We start from the raw sequence: 18359 nt of genomic DNA on the forward strand, positions 1-18359 counted from the left end.
ATGTTTTATTTTGACTCCGTGCTACATGTTAAAATTGTCATGCTCCAATAGGGAGGTTGGTTAACTGAAGAAGCTTCTAGTTTTCTCAGAAGTAAAGAAAAAAAAGTTGATGTTCAGAACAAGTGAAAATGTAAATAATCTTAAAAGACTGCTGATGGTAAAAATGCCCACATTTTATCATCAATAAAACAGACTCTTAAGATTTGCTTTTTATTACTCTAAGAAGAAAGCAAAAAACCCTACAATATCAGAACAGTTTTTATTTGCTCAAGGGTCATCTTCATAAGAAGATAGGGCTTAAAGTTTAATATAACTCAGAATGCCAAGTTTGTTCTAATTATAACAGAAGAGATTAATGACCCCTCAAAATAAGCAGGGGCCCCAGAGAAATGCAAGTCATTATTGAGATTAAAACAACAGAAGAAAGAACTGGAAATATCACACTGACAAATATACATCCAGAAGGAGATGTATAAATCTTATGAGCAAGCTTGTCTCCTTTATGGTTTCTTTAAATTTTAAAGTTTATGACTAGTAATTTTAAGATGCTCATCTCCAGTGTGCAGAATTTGTTCAGATACTATGTACCTGGAAAACTCTAAAAATTAGTAAGTCTCTTCCAAGTACACAACACAAAGAAATTTTTTTTTTTTTCCTTAGAGAAATTCATGCAATTTATGCATCTGGAAGAACAACATATACGTACACTCCTCCAGTCCTGAAACCATACAGCATTTTAAGCGTTGCTATTTGTTACTCTGTCTGTCAAGGCCTTTTCACCACTTCGACCCCTTCACTATAAAGCGTACAAATCCCTTTAGAGTATGATTTCTGACCAAAACACAGAAGCCATTAATATGGACAAAGATGTAGATAAAGATCACAGAAGGAAGCATATGAAAACGAAAAAAAGGTATGTGCTGTATTTTCATTAGTGGTGAACACACAGACAGCACTGCTTTTTGAAAGACCTCTCTATTTATTACCTCTGACAATGAAATTATTATCTGAATGAAAGTGCAGGATAGGTGCTAGAAGTTTTTCTTGTACTGCTAGTGCATAAAAATGGAAATATTTTCTTTTGTAAGGAATTTTGCACTGGATCAATATCTAAGAAAATTTTCGTTTATAATATAATTTTTCTTTCTAAGGGGGGAAGATTATTTAAGATAGCCCTTGATAGACAGGACTACCATTAGTAGATGAATTTCAGTTCTAAGAAAGATCCTTCATTGCTGCAAAATTCCAAATCTCAGCTAGTTTCAAGATAATACACAAAATCTTCATTAGTTGACATTCCGGCCACAGACTCCGAAGTATGCAGTTTATATGCTGATGTCTAAACAAGTGATTAATTTGTAGTCTAAAGAGAACTATCACATAATCACTTAGACACAGCACACTGTAAAGCAATTCAAGGACTTCCAAGACAGCCTAAATGATGTATAGTATCAACTGTATTTCTGGCATTTCATGAAATGTATGATGAAATGCTTGATTGGAACTACCACTGACAGGGATAAAAAAAGGCAAATGAAACTTCAAATTTTCTCCTTCTGTCATGCCCTCATAACAAAATAACTACATTTCACAGTATGCAGTCTTCCTGTATACTCGAAACGCAAACTCATTGTCCTGGGTTCAGCAGTAGCAGTCATTTTTCTCCTTCTTAGTAGCTGCTGCAGTGCTGTGGTTTTGGCTTTCAGCCTGGGAACAATGCTAGAAACACCAACTTTTTTAGTTGTTGCTCAGTAATGTTTACTCTGACCGAGGACTTTCTGAGTCTCATGCTCTGCCAGGGAGGAGGGGAAGTTGGGAGGAAGCAGAAACAGGACACCTGACCCAAACTAGCCAAAGAGGTATTCCATACCACAGCACGTCATGCCCACTATATAAACTGGGGGCAGTTACCTGGAAGGGCTAGATCACTGCTTGGGTCAGGCTGGGTATCAGTCGGCAGGTGGTGAGCGGCTGTATTCTCTTCCCTTGTTATTTCCCTTATCATTATTATTACTGGTGGCAGCAGCAGTGATTTGTGTTATACCTTAGTTACTGGACTGTTCTTAGCTCAGCCCGTGAGAGTTACATTCTTTCAATCCCCTTCCCCATCCCTCTGGGAGTGGAGGGGAGGAAGTGAAGTGGAGTGATTGAGCAGCTGTGTGGTTCTGAGTTACTGTACCACGACACTCATAAAAAAATTAACAACAGTTCATGCTGTAGGCAACTTGCTCTTTCACATTGTTCTGAATAAATTATGCACTTGTACAAATCCAACCTTAACCCTAAGACTGTAAGCACTATTTAACTGGAGGACAAGTAGCTGTAAAGCAGCGTCTGCAGGCCTGCCAATTAATCCAATTAATCAATTCTGGATTAATCAATCAGTGCTGGAAAGAGCACGACAGTCTTCTTGCCTAGCTTATTTTCCTTGTCCACACATTCATATGTATTGTGTGAATACGATAAAAAAATCTGTGTTGTTATAAGTGATTTAAAAAGAAAACAGCAGAAAACAACAGAAACTATGAATTAAACACTAAAAAGTCTGAACTTCTGAAAGAGAATAGTAGGATTTAGCTCAGGTTCCAGACTGGATACAATTTAATCTAAATCAATATACCCAACCCTAACAGCTTTTCTTTTTCAGTAAATAAAATTTTATATATTATAAATACTGGAGTTTTTTTATATTAAAAAACATTTAGATTTGGAAATTGTAGAACCATCTTACCTTCAACATAGGTTGGAAATGAAGCCAAACTTTTTCTGGACTGTAATTAAGACAAAAAGGATTTCAAACAGAACAGAGCATGCACAAATACACTAAAAAATTAAAAAGTTAATCAGTCATAGTTAATGAGCAAAGGAAGACAACCACTTATTAAGATTTATTATTTTATTTAGTATTTTGAAACTCTAAGCACCTACTAGAGTTAAATGATGCATTAGGTTTCCGTCTTTGTCAGGCAACATACTAAGCCCAATTTTCAGTTACTTGTTGGTGTTCAGTAGTACACTAATTGCTACCAATAGATGTTCTACTTTTACTATCAGTAAGTTGCGCAAAAATGTGTCATATCTCAAAGACACTGGATCATCCAACTAAGAATAAATACATACAGGAATATATAAAATTATGCTATACTGAATAGATGGCTTTCATAACTGAAACCATCAGCCCAGTCACCCATTCATTAAGAAAACTGTGTTACTTATTACCCTAATCCTCTTATTCATCAGGATTGTTCTTAGATGTATCCCCTGCATTAATGCAGCCCTTGCACTAAAAAGCTTTCTAAATTTCAACAGTTTAGGTAGCAACCTGTATTCTGTGGGATAACAATTCACTAGCACTTGACCACCAACTGTGTTTACATTATATCAAGCATGAACCTACACCTGGTAGCTTCAATTACATAAAAGGTAAAAAAATAAAAAACATACTGATTTTCATAATGTAAATACACAGTTTAAGGTTTAAGACCTTACTTGCAACTGCTATTTTGTGTGAAAGACTCTATGGCTAACAATTCAAACACCTGAAAGATAACTTTCAGTAAGCTTCACCGCATTGTCATGATCAAACCACACAGAAAAAATTATCAGAGAAAATTTTATATGGCAACATATAGGTGGTAATAGAGATATTGAAATATCAGCTGCTATCATATGTGTTGCAGGTAAGAATTTTGGAAAGTCTGGATAGTGAGTACTTGACATTGAACTTGACATTGAACTTGACATTGATACTTGACATTGTACTTGACATTGATACTGACTGTATCAGCAGTAACTCTTCCAATGCTTAATACAGTTTTATTAAAAGAAAATGCATAATATCTTAGACATCTTCTAGTATATATCCAGACAATATACATTGAAATATACACCAGATTATTTTCCTTTAGGTCAGGCAGCTTATTAGGTTCTGTGTACTGGTGGAAAAAGCCAGGTAAACTAGGAAGGTTACAGTTATGTGGCAGGTTTGTTGACTAATCTGAAGAAGTCTTTTCCATTGTAACAAATAGAAGATGAATAGCAAGTAATATTTTTCAATCAGTGATGCTCATCTTGAATAAAATAAGATTCATGAAATGAAAGCAAAAGGTGTGTGATGGACAGCAAAGCCTGTGCAGTCTCTAAGTACTTGCTGGTCCTTATGAAATTGACTAAGCTGTACTGCGAAACCAAGAAAGCTCTCTATCAGAGATTGCGCTAGCATAAATAAAGATGCCACTAAACAGTGACCTCCCACTGCCGAAGCCCTTAAGCTTCTGTCAGGGCACTGACATGTCTTTTCATATCTGGCGTTTTCATCTCTTCAGATGAATGTTTTTACTGGACCACCTACCGATACAGGCTTTAAAAATTTTCTGTAAGTGCTAGTGGTGCAGTGGTAAGAGGGAGATTCAACCACTTGGCTCTGACAGACCTAAAAGGCAAATCCCCTATGCACCAGACAGCTCATGCATATAGATGCACTTTCCAAAGTATTTTCTTTTTCTTCCTTTTTTTTTTTTTTTTTTTTTTAAAACAGAGTGAACACAGCCTGTTACTACAGATTTAACAGCTCTTCAGCAATCTACTAGCTGATGCAACTTCTTTTCAGGGCAGAGAGATGTCAACTGTCATTCCATACGCTTTTATTGTAAAACCTTGCACAAAAGATCAAGCAATTTTTGTTCATTACCTAGGATGAAAGACACTCTACTAAGACCACAAGAATAGTAAAGTAACAGGTAAAGTTACCAATAGGAGGAAACCTACACCTTTTAATTTTACATATCCATGAATAATGAATTATCAAAGTCATTAATGTTTCATTTCTCTTGCTAGCCTCATTGCCACCTACTATTATAAAATTTATATAAGAAAAAAAGGTTTTACTAAGACCTAAAATTCATTCCCCAAACTTATGATGCTGCTTTACCGCTGTTGTTCTTGACTTGGAAGTACTAAAGCAGGAACTATTGCTCGTATAAGGGAAATAAGCAGCCTGGCAGATTCTACTGTGAAACCTGGTTTACCACCTCTGACATTATGTGTGAACACAACCTAAAAACTGAAATAAGTAGCGTCTTGTTTATTTTCTTCCTTTGGATAGGTCTATTGATGCCTAAAAACTGCTAGAAGTTACAATATATATGAGGAGACAAAAATCCATACAGAAGAATGCTAAAGGCTTTAACAAGCTAACAATACAGCAGATGAAAATTTAATGGCACTATCTATTTTTAAGTGCTTTAATATGAGACTCTCAAGTCTTTTGAAACCTTTCATTATTTTCTAAACACCAATACAGACTGGCACAAATACCTGCATGTTACAAGCTTTTTTATCCCTTGACAATAGGATATAATGAATAAGAAATAACGGATTACTAGTTAATGTTACCATTTTAATTAGTATTTCCAGTTACAGTAGATCAGTTTTTTTTCCACGGTGCAACATAACTCATGCATTGCTATCAGTAACAATGTGGTATCTTGTTAGACTACAGTTCCTACATTTTTCTGAAATTTAAAGAACAAAAGCTAAACAAACCAAATATTTGCAGATATTTCTGTTTACAGAGCCAGCCATTCTATACTAACTCAAATACTTAATGCCAAACTATTTTCTTTTCACCCTGTGATTTCTACTCACACATCTCACTTTGTGTTGGTAAGCAATAAAGTATTTAGCTTTATTTTAAGGAGCCTGGAAACAAATTCTGACTATGACTCACTGACAAGTCAGTTTCTACAATGGCAAAACATTAAGCAGTATAAGTTATGGCCTAATTAATTTCATGTAAGCAAGTTTTTTCATCTGGCTGAGAAACATTTTTTTTCTTGGCAGGAAGACATTCTGCAGGGGAAAAACAAAAAGGCTGATTTCTTTTGTCTCTGAAACTCAGATAATTTAGCTGTTTGATAAATCAATACCTCTCAGCCTGATTAATAAATTTAGTGGCTGCTGAACACAGACTCAGAAATGCTATGATAAACAGTCTTAGGTATGTTGAAATTCAGTCAGACAGCCAGGCAAGCTTAAGGGAAAAGGAGCAACAAATCAGCTTTTCGAGTTTGTTGCAACTTTGGAAGAAGATACAGGATTACAGAGGTACAAGGAGGCAAGAAAGATAAAAAAGCATAAGCAGCATGAACAAGACTTTAGAAAGATTTCACTTTACCTCTTTATTAGTGGAGGCCTCCTGATGATGTTGCCTACTTGATTCAGCACCCCGAGGTGAAGAGGAATCTGGAGATGGAGACTAAACATGACAAGAAAATCAACAATAATCTGAACAACCAATGTAGAAATTCTTCTTTCAGATTTTCTTCTGACTTGGCAATGGAAATAAGAGATGAGGGGGGAAAAATAGAAAAGCCAGAACAATGATAATAAAAGTAATAATAATAATAATTATAGAAAAAAAACCAAACCAACCAAACAAAAAAACCTAGAGAAACACTTTAAAAATGTAACCCTTGCTTTTTCTCGTGATGATCACATATCAAAATCTCAGTGGACTTACTCTCAACAGCTACATCTTTTAAAAAAACCCTGTGTTTATTTGTCAGTAATATAAAAAATTAAACATTTGGAAAAATAAAAAGCTGTACAAGCAGCACTCAGCAAAAAAGTGTGCCATGAAACTGTATTTTTGCAAGGTGAATGGATGATCATCTGATATTGGTATCGGGTTGACCCTACTGAAGGCTGCAGGCAATCTAAACCTATGTCCCAAGCTCTGACATGCTAGGAAAGAAAAGTCACTAAGTAAGGAAGCTGTGGTAAGACAGGTAAGTTGACCATGATCAGAACACAGGGATTCAGCTAAAGATTACGTAGTTGTCAAATTGAGGAGACTGAAGAAAAGACTGCAATTTCTCCATAAGCACACATGCTCTCAGATATAATTAATCTGAAGAGCTAAACTAATCTAATCTGAGCAGAGGTAGGCTACTGTGATTGTCCACAAATATTAATCCGTCATTTGAGAAAACAGCTTTTATAAATTGTACAAGGTATTACTAATGTATTCAAGGACTTAATTAGAATATATTCAAGGACTATTCAATACTAGTGTAATCAAGGACTATGATTCCTCACCTTAGAATGCAAATTTGGAAAATATTTCACAGTTCATACCATGATCTCAGTACTGTACATGCTCTCTAGGTCAGCTTTCCTCATTTTAATTCCTTCACTGTAAACAATTCAGTGGAGAAACTGTCCTTCCAGCTCTCTCCTAGCCATTCACGATCATCAAGAATGACACAACAGGAAAACAAAGGGAAGAGCACAGAAAAACTGTATTATGGAATATCTAGATCTGTATGATCCTTCAGCAAGTATCCTGGTAAAGGGAAAGAATGCCTTGGGAAAGGCTATTTTAATCACAGTCAATTCTAATGAATGTTGGTGGCACTAAAAAGCTATAGTGAGGTATATTCAGTCCAGACCAGGGGGAATGTTATTGGAGTACTTCACAAGAACACAGAGCGTGAAATTAATGAAAGTGATCAAAATGGAAGACAGTACAAAGCTTTAACCCAGCAGGCATATTTAAAGGCCAATCTTAAGGACATACATGCAAAACATGTCAGTGTTCATGTCAGAATGTGAATTCTCAAAGGAAGGTTTAGTATTTTGGCTATGCAGGCTGGGTGTTTACTACAGCAGTCTTGCCATTCTGCATTCTCCTTTGACATAAGGAGTTTGGCCCTAGGTTGCCAGCCCAGAAGTTCAACACTGATGGCAAAACCAGCAAATGCCATACCTGGTTTCACAAGCATTTACATAATACAGCTTTTCTCTAAGCCAAAGATCATACCAGAAAACAGCTACACTTTCAGTGCTTAGAGCTGGCAGCAGCTGCAATCTAGGAATGCCCTTCTGCTATGCCTCCACTCTAGCTAAAACACTGAGTACTAGAAATAGTATACAAAAGAAAAACAAAAATAAGAACAATAATAATTAAAAAAAACCAAAACAACAAACAAACACCAAAACCCAACTAAGAATTGCAAGCTTAGCTCCACAGATATGGAACAAACCAATAGAATTTCATTCTCCTCCTATTTTTCTTTACCCTCACATTGTTAAAAGGTCTATCTTCAATAATTGCTAAATATTAGAATTATAATTAACTAATAAAGGCTTCCAAAGAGGTAAGAAGCAATTCCCCATTATGCAGATAAAAGCGCAGTCCTTGCACCTCCCTGTATTTTGAGTTACAACTGAAGCGTAAAAAGGACATGCAGCTTACAACAATCTCTGACAATATGTAGCTGTAAAACGGTCCCTAGGACACAGACATGTGGGCCATCAGACTGAAGGGCTGCTTGCTGCATTCACAAAGGGGCTGTGGGAGAGATACAGGATCCCAGGACTTGCTTTGTAACTCTGGTTAGAGTTACATAGTGTCTCAGCTGCACGTATGGCAACTCCTATTGACTTGATGAATCATCCTCATAGTGCTCACATTCCCCACAGTTACACAGTATTTCTGTATTAAAATTAAATACAAAAGATGTGCAATACTCTCAACCTAATAATGACAGTGGAATATTTTAGGATTGAGTTTTAAATAGCAAACAAAGAAACAAAGTAAAACATTATTTTTTCAGCATCGAATGTCTCCACAAACAAAAAGTTATTTTAAATGCCTGAAAACTCTTGGATTCACATACTAAAGTGGTAACATTATTTATTTAAACCAGTTGGTTGCTGACATTAAAAAATTCTGCACCATTTAAAATGCATTAGCAGTTACTCCAGTAGCAGTACAAATACCTTTACCCAGCTATTTTCATCGACAGAGTACCAGAATTAAGCAATCATTAAAACAATCACATGGCTTTCCATGTGCTCTGTTTGAATGTCTGCTCAAATGTTTTCGGGGAAAAAACAGAAAACAAAAAACCAAAGCAAAACCCCTACAAAAAACATCCTATAAAGTTGGCTACATGACATCACATGAGAGTTGTCCCCAAGGACATCTGTACAAAAAAGTTCAGTCTTTGAAGAATAAGAACTCAGTTCTCAGCATCAAAATGCATTTTAGAGGTACCATACACATGCACAAGGAAAGAATGCAGTCACAGCAATAACAAAAAATATTTTGATACATCATAGTGGATAGAGAACTTGCACAACTCCTCAAAACACTTCCACTGAAGTCTAAATTCTTAGTGACTGCGTCATTGTCTGTTAACAGAACAAGTTCTAGAAGTCTAAGAAAAATGCTGTCAGAACACATACAGTAAGTTCATGGAAAGCATGCTGCTATTACACAAAGAGGTTCATCAACGGAATTACAAAGTGTTTCCTTAGGTGCAGCAACAAAAAAAAAAGCACTATTCACCCCATTTGTCCTCTTGAAATATATACTTACATTTTTTTTACGATACTCAACCTGGTACATCCAAAAATTCTCCATCTCAATTTTGGTGTTTGACTCTAACTAACACGCAATGCACTGCACCTGAGAAGCCTTCCTTGCTATTGTGCAGAGGGATTTAGTAACAGAACTTGTAACAGAAGAGGACTGTGCAGCACTTAACCTATACAGATCCAGCTGGCTACTGAATAGCTCATGAAGCTCTTGCTCTATAAAAGCAGTGTAGTTTTACCTGCTCTTATCAGCAGCATATCTTAGACGAGTATAACCTAGTGGGTCACGTCATCACATACAAGGCCGGGACAGAGGGCATGAAATCAATAAATACTTCAGTAATGCAAGATTCACTTAAACAAAAGGGCATTATTTACATAACACTAATATCTACATAAGGCTTCTTGGCAGAGGAATGGCAAATATTGTCTTCCTGTACATTAGTTCAGAGTAGGCAAGTGGATAAGGCAAGGCTTTTAAATTTATTTTATTTTAGTGATAAAAAGGGACCCATACACATTAGGCAAATGTCAAAGCAATATGAAAACATTTAGGTCCCACATGCAAGTATAATTTCACAAGCACTGCCCAGTACAGCATAACTATGGCAGTAAATGTCTTTGTATTTATCACAACTATGCTGTGGCAGAGTGTCTAGTGTGATTTGAACAGTTCAAATTCTATTCACTAAAATGTAGACCAAGACCATCAATGTATTCATAGCTTTTAGACAATAAAAAGTACCCATAAAGAATGGAATTGAATGCTAAAGTTCCTTACAATATAGCTAAATATGACTATCAATTGTCTTTGTTTAAATTTGCTTTAACTACATTGTTAAAAATGGAGAGTTTGAAAAAGCAAAGCCAATTCAGAATTACTGTACACATTCATGCATACTGTGGCACAATATATCAATTTATAACTGTGACATAAGGATGAAACTCAGCTTGACTGTACTTGTGGTGTAACTGCAACTGAAACTCAGCTTTGACTGTACTTGTGGTGTAACTGTAATTGAGATGTAACTGCCTCTGCACATACCCAGTGCACTTATCCACTAGTCAGCAAACTGATGGGTGGTCCAGGACTTGCCCCAGGCCACTGTGTGCAGGTGATACGAGTTGACCTGAGACAGGGTGCTTTATTTTGCCCATTTCTTGGCCGCCTGACTCAATAGCAGGGACCATGCAGTACGACAACCACACACTGTAAGTTGGTAAGTTCTCTTTGAATAAAATCTTAGGCTGTATGGACTCTGACTGCCCATCAGATCACACACACATGCAGTGTGGGTAAGGTACATTCAGCAGCATGCATGTTGGATGGAAGGCTGCCAGCCCCAGCAGGGCTCCTGGAAGCTAGTTCACTGCTGGCTGCTTCTCTTTCTCAAGTACAGACTTCCTTAGCTGCACTTTCACTTGAACTCGTAGTTTGGGTGTAGCTTCATGTGTCAGTCTGAAAAAATTAGTGTGGATCTCTCAAGGGTTTTCAAGAGACTTTAACTGTACCAAGTGCTGTTCTAGTTTTCAACAGCACAGAAACATCACTTGAAATTGCTTTAATTGTCCAATAATTAAAAACCATAATAAAACAAACAACAACAACAACAAAAAAAAAAATAAATAAAGGGGCTAGGTATCCAGTGCTCACTGTAATTTAAAAGCCTGTAACTCAGCTGGAGAGTGTTTGTCTTCACAGAGACTAACCAATAGATTTTTCTTCTGTATGATCAATGGATTAGCAAAAAGCTTTCATCCCTGGATATTAAAATGTTTTTTTTTTTAAATGACTTTTTGTTTGGGGTTTTTAGATGTGATTTTTTTTTTTTAACTAAGACTATGGTCTCACATAGATGACAGAAAGATGACCTGTATTCTGTGTGCTCAGCCAACAATTTAAAAAGGTCTGCTCAGAAAAAGAAAATATCATATCTATACAAACTCATCTCTGTTTCATTTCTTTCTCTCTCCTTCCTCTCCCCCCCCCCCCCCCCCCGGCTTAGTTCATCTGTTACTGAAACCTGCTTAATTATTTAAAACAGACTTGTTTATTGCCTTGTTAATAATACATTACTCCTGCAGTGGAAGAAGTGAAGCAAATTCATCTCCATGAAAACACCTCACTTTTGGAGTTATCAGAATTGAGAAAATCCTGTAACTGAAAACTCAAAGGTTGAAATAAAATACATGTAATCAAAACCAAGTGAGAAGCAAAACAATGCAGCTCAGTTCTGTTCTACCTGAAAGGCTTGTCTTCAGCTCTGATTTTCTACTTCATAAATTCAAACTACCCATGAACATGGTTTTACTTTATATAGGGGTTTATTCTAACATGACACCACCTCAAGTGTCTGCAGAGGAACAGAGATTGCAAACATCAATGAGAGGGCTTTGCAGAACCAAAGTCTTGGCACACAGCAACAAACTATGCCCTGCAGGTCAACAAAACTTGAACTTCAGATCTATAACCCCAAGTATATCTGAATAGACTCCAGAAAAAGGTCATGGAATTTAGTTCTGAAATGTAGACATTCTCCCTTCAAACCACTGTTCTCTCCTGATTATGGCAGAAACAAAGGAGGCAGCCTTCTCTTCTTTGGACACAAGAGGACAGATACACTCTTTTAACTACCTGAGCTTTTTTGGTCTTTCAGTGCTGTTCTCAGCAGGTCTCTGTACTTCCACAACTAAGCAAGCCACTATTCTCAAAGCTGTATGACATTTTTAAGATGCTTTCTTAGACATTCTGTTCAGTTTATACACTATTACATTTAATTGCATTCTGAGACATCTACTACACAAAACTTTTCCACCATAATCCCACATTTCTTGCAGTTGTGCAGCTCTAACTACCACTATATTTGAAAAAGACATCCTCACCAGGCTATATGTAAGTGATGGTCTGCTTTGGTTTAAAAAAAAACTTCTGATAAACAGATTTTGGAAATATATGCCCATTACTCATATCTCATATGTGTAACAAACATAAAAAAAAAATAATCTTGCCATATTTATTCAAAGGACGCTGAGGTAATTTTTCAGCTTTTATCAAATAGACATAACACCTTCCCCACAAAGTAGATGTCCAGACCATTTCTAAAGGGAAAGTATGCGTCACTAAACTGGGATGCACAAGGAACACAACAGCAAATACTCTCCATTGTTAAATATTAAGCAGGTAATTCAGTACACAATTTATTTATTCACAGAAGTCTGCTACCTGCCTCCTAGAATACAGGACTACCAGAGCCTATTACAATAGAACTGCCCATGGGCTGTGAGCAATTTTCTTTTCTTGTATACCTGCTAAACATTTATTTTGAGGAGAAACAAACAAGAATGACTGAAATTCCTGGTAGATTAAACTGTGACTAAACCTGGAAATGGGGCATCTTAAAACCAAATGCATACAGTGATCTGTAGCTTTCTTATCACCATGGTCTTTCCTAACAGTCGTAAACTATACACAGCTGTAGGCAAGCTGAATACTTTCAGAACACTAGCTTCCCAAAACAGTCTCTGGACATTTCAAACTAGTATCTACCAAATATTTTGCTGTAAGTATATCATCCAAATGCTCAGCACTATGGAGTAACAGTGGCTTTCTGGTGAAAAAAAGGCAAAAGAGGCTGTCATATTTCATGAGTCTCAACTGCAAATCACTCTTCTGACTCTCTGGCTTCAGTGGTCTCTCATGGAGAGCTCCTAGCTAAATAAAAAGTGACTGCTATTTGGATCTAAAGAGGTCTTACCAGTTTCAATACCATATGATTAAGAACACAAAATAACTACAGATATTTAGAGGGATGTTCTACCTCTAAATGCAAAATGGCTTTGTTAAAAAACAATGCAGGCACAATTTCCAAGGTAGTCTCACAAAACAACTGAAGGTAACAAAAGCACCCACAATGCATTACTTATCTGCAGCTCCTTGATAATTCTGGGGCCAGAAAAGGGTGTCTGCCTGAAGGTAAAACACTCTCTTTACGCAATTCCTTCTTATTTCAAGGCCAGTGTCACAAATCAGACTGAATAACATCTCTGGCTTATACTGATTATACTGAAAAGCTCCTGTGTGAGATCCTGTTTTATTTCTCAAAGGAGATAAAGGAAAACCTACATTTAGATGAACGGGCTTCAACTGTATTTTTATTAGAATTAATCACTCATGGCCACTTAGTCCTAATTGTAAGAATGCTTTGTTAAAGAAAGCAGACTGTTCAGACTTTTCATGAGTTGTCATCTGAATTAAAGAATCCAGTAAGACAAATGCATACCTCACCTTCAGTGAAAAAGAGAATTCCTACCCAGTCCCAAGTCCCTTCTGCAGCATGTGCTCCCCTCAATCTGTACAGACTTTCTAAACAATTTGCTTAATTTACTTCCCCTTTTACTGTCTGCCCACACATCTACAACCACCCTTGAACTGAGATATGCTGTCATTATACATTACTGATGTGATTACTAGCCAGCACTGAAAATCTAAGTTAGGCTCCTATGTAAAAGCCTGCGAAAAATCTTGAGTAAGAAGTTAACTTTGGTGCAAAACATAAACCTGTAGTATGTACATACAGACTGCTGGAAACACCTGTTTTGTTTACTATATGAACATACTAGGCTGAGTCCTACCAGCATACCTTAGAAAAGTTAAATTCTGCAAGGTGCAGCAAGATGTGGGAGAGCAGCTGGAGCACCTTCAGGAAGAATTCAGTGCTTTTAGGATCCACAACTTAACATCACTGAGATCATCATGGTACTGTGTGTTACAATTAGACAATCAGGAAGCAATAGAAAACTCTTTGATCCTTCCAGACAAAGACACCACTTACAAACAGGCAATGTGGTGAATAAAATGAACAACAAAAGAATTCTGTGATCTATTAATAAAACTAGAGAGAAATAAATTACAGGTTTTGGAAACTTTTAAAGTTAGAAATAATTCTTGTCCCATACAGAATAATCTGGGAACATTGCTTTAGCCCTCCTTGTGCCTGCAAATCAACTTAGTAACAGACATAATTTTAAAAATATCTCTAGAAGTAATTTTTGCAATACAGGTTGCTTTAAAAACAAGAAAAAAAAAACAATGAAACTATGAAGAAGCAAAAAAAAACCCTCACCAATCCAGACATACTCATCACTGTCTGTTTCCAACAGTTTTCCAGGAAAAATAAAATCATAGAATCACAGAATGGTTTGGGTTGGAACGGACTGTAAGATCATCTACATTTCTAGAGCCTGCAAATGGACAGAAACCTGCAGATTTTCTGAAATATTAATCTGATCTACAATACTATCATAAAGAACATTGACATTCCAGATTTCTGCTGGAACTGTTAGGGTTGTTAGGTGACAAAAAGTGAAATTTATGATTAACAAAAACACACAAGGATAGATTACAGAGGACAAGGAGTTTGGTAGCTATTCTAAAATATCCTATGGCAGTAAAAAATGGAACAGTATTTGTTTCAGAAAAAGAAGTAAAGAGCTTAGTGTGGAAAAATTTTATAAAGTGTACTAGGGTCAGCAGTGCTTCATAAACTAAAATGTGGCCCACTGATCATGCACATGCTTACCTCTTACATGCTCTCTAGAGTACTAATTTAACATTAACAATGCTTTACCTACTTTAGTGCAGGGTGAGTCACAGAGTAAGGAGAAAATGCACCCTCCTTCACTGCCATTTTTGTCACAATTGAAGGAATAAGACATACATAACCTGACAGATGAAAGCTTCGTATACTCACATCGCCATCTAGTGGCCTCTGGTCGTCAGAGTCCTTGGTTGGACTGATGTCCTGCCTCATCACCCAGATAGGTTCCTTAGGTTCATCAGGGGTATAAGGAGAACGAATGGTCCTCGTCTTCACTTCCTCAATAGCCTCTTTAATATCCTTGATGGCCAATGAAATTGCATCTCTCTTTTCCTTACTGTACCTCTGTACAGATTCTCCTGAGCTGGATGTAACTCGAGAACCAGCTGGGAGATGGCCATTACTTTCATGCCCATCACCAGCAAGAGCATGACCATGCTTCAAACTCTGCTCTGCCTCTGGCATGTCTTCAGCTGCCTTGTCTAAACTCTGGGAGCTCATGCTCTGCTTCACTTCTGCTACAATCTGATCAATATCCTCCTCTTGTTCATAACTATCCATTCTTGGGTAGGGTGCAAACTCTGCTTCCTTCTCAGGGCTGTCAGACTCTCCATCAGACCGTTCATCATAATGGTGAAGGCGGGCACCAAGTGCCTCCTTACGGTAATTATCGGCTTCTTCCCTTTCCCGCTCATACTGTTGGATACCCTCTCTAGCATCGAGGTCTGGTGTATCTCCTATCTCCTCATATACATGCTCCTGCAGTCCATAGTCAGCATAAGGCTCAGCATACTGTTCATCTTCTCCTCGGTGGAAGAGCCGATGTGTGTAGACATAACCCGAGTAGGCTGCATTCATGGCTTCCTCGTGTTCAATGGAATGGAAATGTAAGTGATTAGGCAATGTCTGATTATGAATGGCCTCACCATGCTCAGCCTCAGCATTCTCTGTGTACTCTTCAGACTCAGGCCTGTACTGCACAGCATATGCGCTCTCATCCTCATTTTCCTGAACTCTTTCTGTGTCGTAACTGTCCTCCACTGTGGCTATCACATCCCCTTCTGCAGTATCCGTGTGATTGTGGAAACCACTCTCAGTGCTGGCTGACCGAGCTAACATCCCTTCTTCCTCCTGCCCAGACAGGCCTCCTTGGCTGCTGTTTGTATGTCTTGGGTAGCGAGTTGCATACCGCTGTTCCTCTTCCACCTCTGAGTGGTCCAGGTCAGCCTCCACTGATTCGTTTACTGCTCCATTTGCTGGCTCTTCACTTACCTCCCCCACAGGCAGTCCAACCAAATGGTTCATGGCAAATTCTGGTGGGTAGGTCACTTATTGTATTGACATTTTGTCTATCACAGCTGGAAAGAAATAGAAAAGAAAACCAATATTTGATGTTACTCTTCCAAAAAAAAGTGGAGTCAATGAACACAAGCAACAAAAGGCACCCTTCCTTCCCCAGCAGGCAAACATTTCACTTTATGAGCTCTGAAGTCAGACCACAGCCAGCACAACAGTATAACCCCCAATCCAAATGACCTCCAGAAGCAGGAAGCAACAGTGATCCCCTGCAGAACTGCACTTCTGACTTCTGTGTACAAATTCTTTGTGGAAGAATCACTTTCAAGCAACCTGATGGAGACGCTTCCACTGACTGTTCTGGCATTTCAATGACATTGGCAGGTGCATGTTAGAAAAGCTAACTCTGGCCAGCAGCTCAATCATGGTAGAGTTATGACAGAAATATTCCACCCTTGCTCCACCTCTGCCTATAGCTCACTAATTCAGTGCAAGGGAAGGATGCTGTAATGTAAAATGACAGATTTAGTCCCATCGCAGGAGTCTGCAATTGCTCAGATACATGACAGCTATGCATACGACCGTTTTTCAGTATGGTATCTTTGGCTGAGATAGTCAGCCTCTGCACTTATCATTGGAAATAAAAATATACTCTCAAGGTATCTGAAGCACCTGTTCTTTCTCCCTAGGGAAGCACAAGACAACTAGATACAACACAGTTACCATCATGAGATGTATCTATAATCACTTTAGATGACTTCTACACCAAATCTCTTTCCTAAAATATGGAGAAGACATTACTAATATTCTTAACCATGACCACATTGACAGTAGTGAGGCATCTTAACCTTGCTGACTTTGAGTAAAAGATTGTATAATAACTAGAGATGTCTGCCAGTAATAATAGGCCATAAAAAAAGGCCACAGAAACAGCAGAACTCCATAAAACCACAGATTAGCTTCTAAAAGTTTCCTGGAGCAAACAAGCCTACCTAGCTCAGAATGCTTAATTTTTATATAAAAGCTTCAGCAATTTTGAAGCTTGCCCTATGTTTTTAAAATGTAGTGTCATAAAAAGGACATTTTATGTCCTTTTAAGACCCTGAGTTAAACCACATGTCTGTAAGTAAAATATAGGTCTGGCATGTGACTCAGTGGTAAGTACTAAAAGAAAAGATACCTTATGGAAGAGTTATAACTTGAAGGATCTATAAAAGATCAATTGGTCAATTACTAATTACAAAAATAATGTGATGCAAAATAGAACATGAACTAAATCTACTGAACTGAGGCAAGGAAACTCAGGTGGCACACTTTGCCAACTAGACAAGTGCTGTGCAAAAGGGCTGTGGGAATAACGTCCCGTGGCAAGAAAGCAACAGTAATTTTAGTTGCTCTCTATTAGGAAAGTCAACCTGAAGGCAAGACTAGATGGGAATTACTTACACTAGGCTTCCATGGGAAATTCAGTGGGTGCACCTTCCAGCTCATCTAACCCTCCTTGTCTTTGTCACACCTCATATTTTAGCCTTTAAAGCTTTGGAGTCCTGAAAAAAAAAAAAAAATAAAAAGGAAAAAAAAAATATCCTGGCCCTTGCTCCAGACAGATCCTTTAATTTTCAGAAGCAGCTCATACATAGGTTTTGCAAATCTAGCATGCTGTGTTTGACCTCTAAGACTTGCCTTTCCCACTCTCAACACAGGGGAGAAAAATGTACAGTATGTGATACAGTATATACAAAAATGCAGTTATAAAATAATACCTAATAAATAACATTAACTGAACAGATAAAGATGTTCTATACAAACTGATCCTTTTTCTATGAAAAAACTCAGTTTGCTTCTTCTAGCTAAAGAATATATGTTAGTTAGAAGCCTTCACTGAAAAGGTAAGGCTTTTTTCCAACTAAGACTTCCAGGTCTATATGCAATGCTATGCCAGGACTAACAAATCAAACACTCTCCCCACTGCAGCATATGATATATTTAAGTTAACAGGAGCAACAGTATTGGAGAGCTTTCCTTTTTAAGCCCTCGAAAGGAAGGGTGAAGATGCCAAGGCGTAACAGCTCTTTGAAAAGT

The 18359-nt window shown here is 37.5% G+C and overlaps 1 protein-coding gene across 4 annotated transcripts in view; it reads right to left on the bottom strand.

The window, feature by feature from the left end:
• Window positions 1-18359, bottom strand: part of APBA1 (amyloid beta precursor protein binding family A member 1) — a 92787-nt gene that overhangs the window by 24225 nt on the left and 50203 nt on the right. For all 4 annotated transcript variants that reach the window (XM_062641386.1, XM_062641404.1, XM_062641376.1 and 1 more), the window contains exons 2-4: window positions 15135-16339; window positions 6176-6256; window positions 2732-2771 (exon numbers count right to left, since the gene is read on the bottom strand). In XM_062641386.1, the coding sequence (XP_062497370.1) occupies window positions 2732-2771; window positions 6176-6256; window positions 15135-16286 (1273 nt within the window). In that variant the 5' untranslated portion in view covers window positions 16287-16339. The remainder of the gene's footprint in view (window positions 1-2731; window positions 2772-6175; window positions 6257-15134; window positions 16340-18359) is intronic.

The sequence above is a fragment of the Pezoporus occidentalis genome, unplaced genomic scaffold, assembly GCF_034315485.1.
Source record: "Pezoporus occidentalis ecotype Australia unplaced genomic scaffold, CSIRO_AGI_Poc_V1 ctg117, whole genome shotgun sequence".
Classification (NCBI taxonomy): domain Eukaryota; kingdom Metazoa; phylum Chordata; class Aves; order Psittaciformes; family Psittacidae; genus Pezoporus; species Pezoporus occidentalis.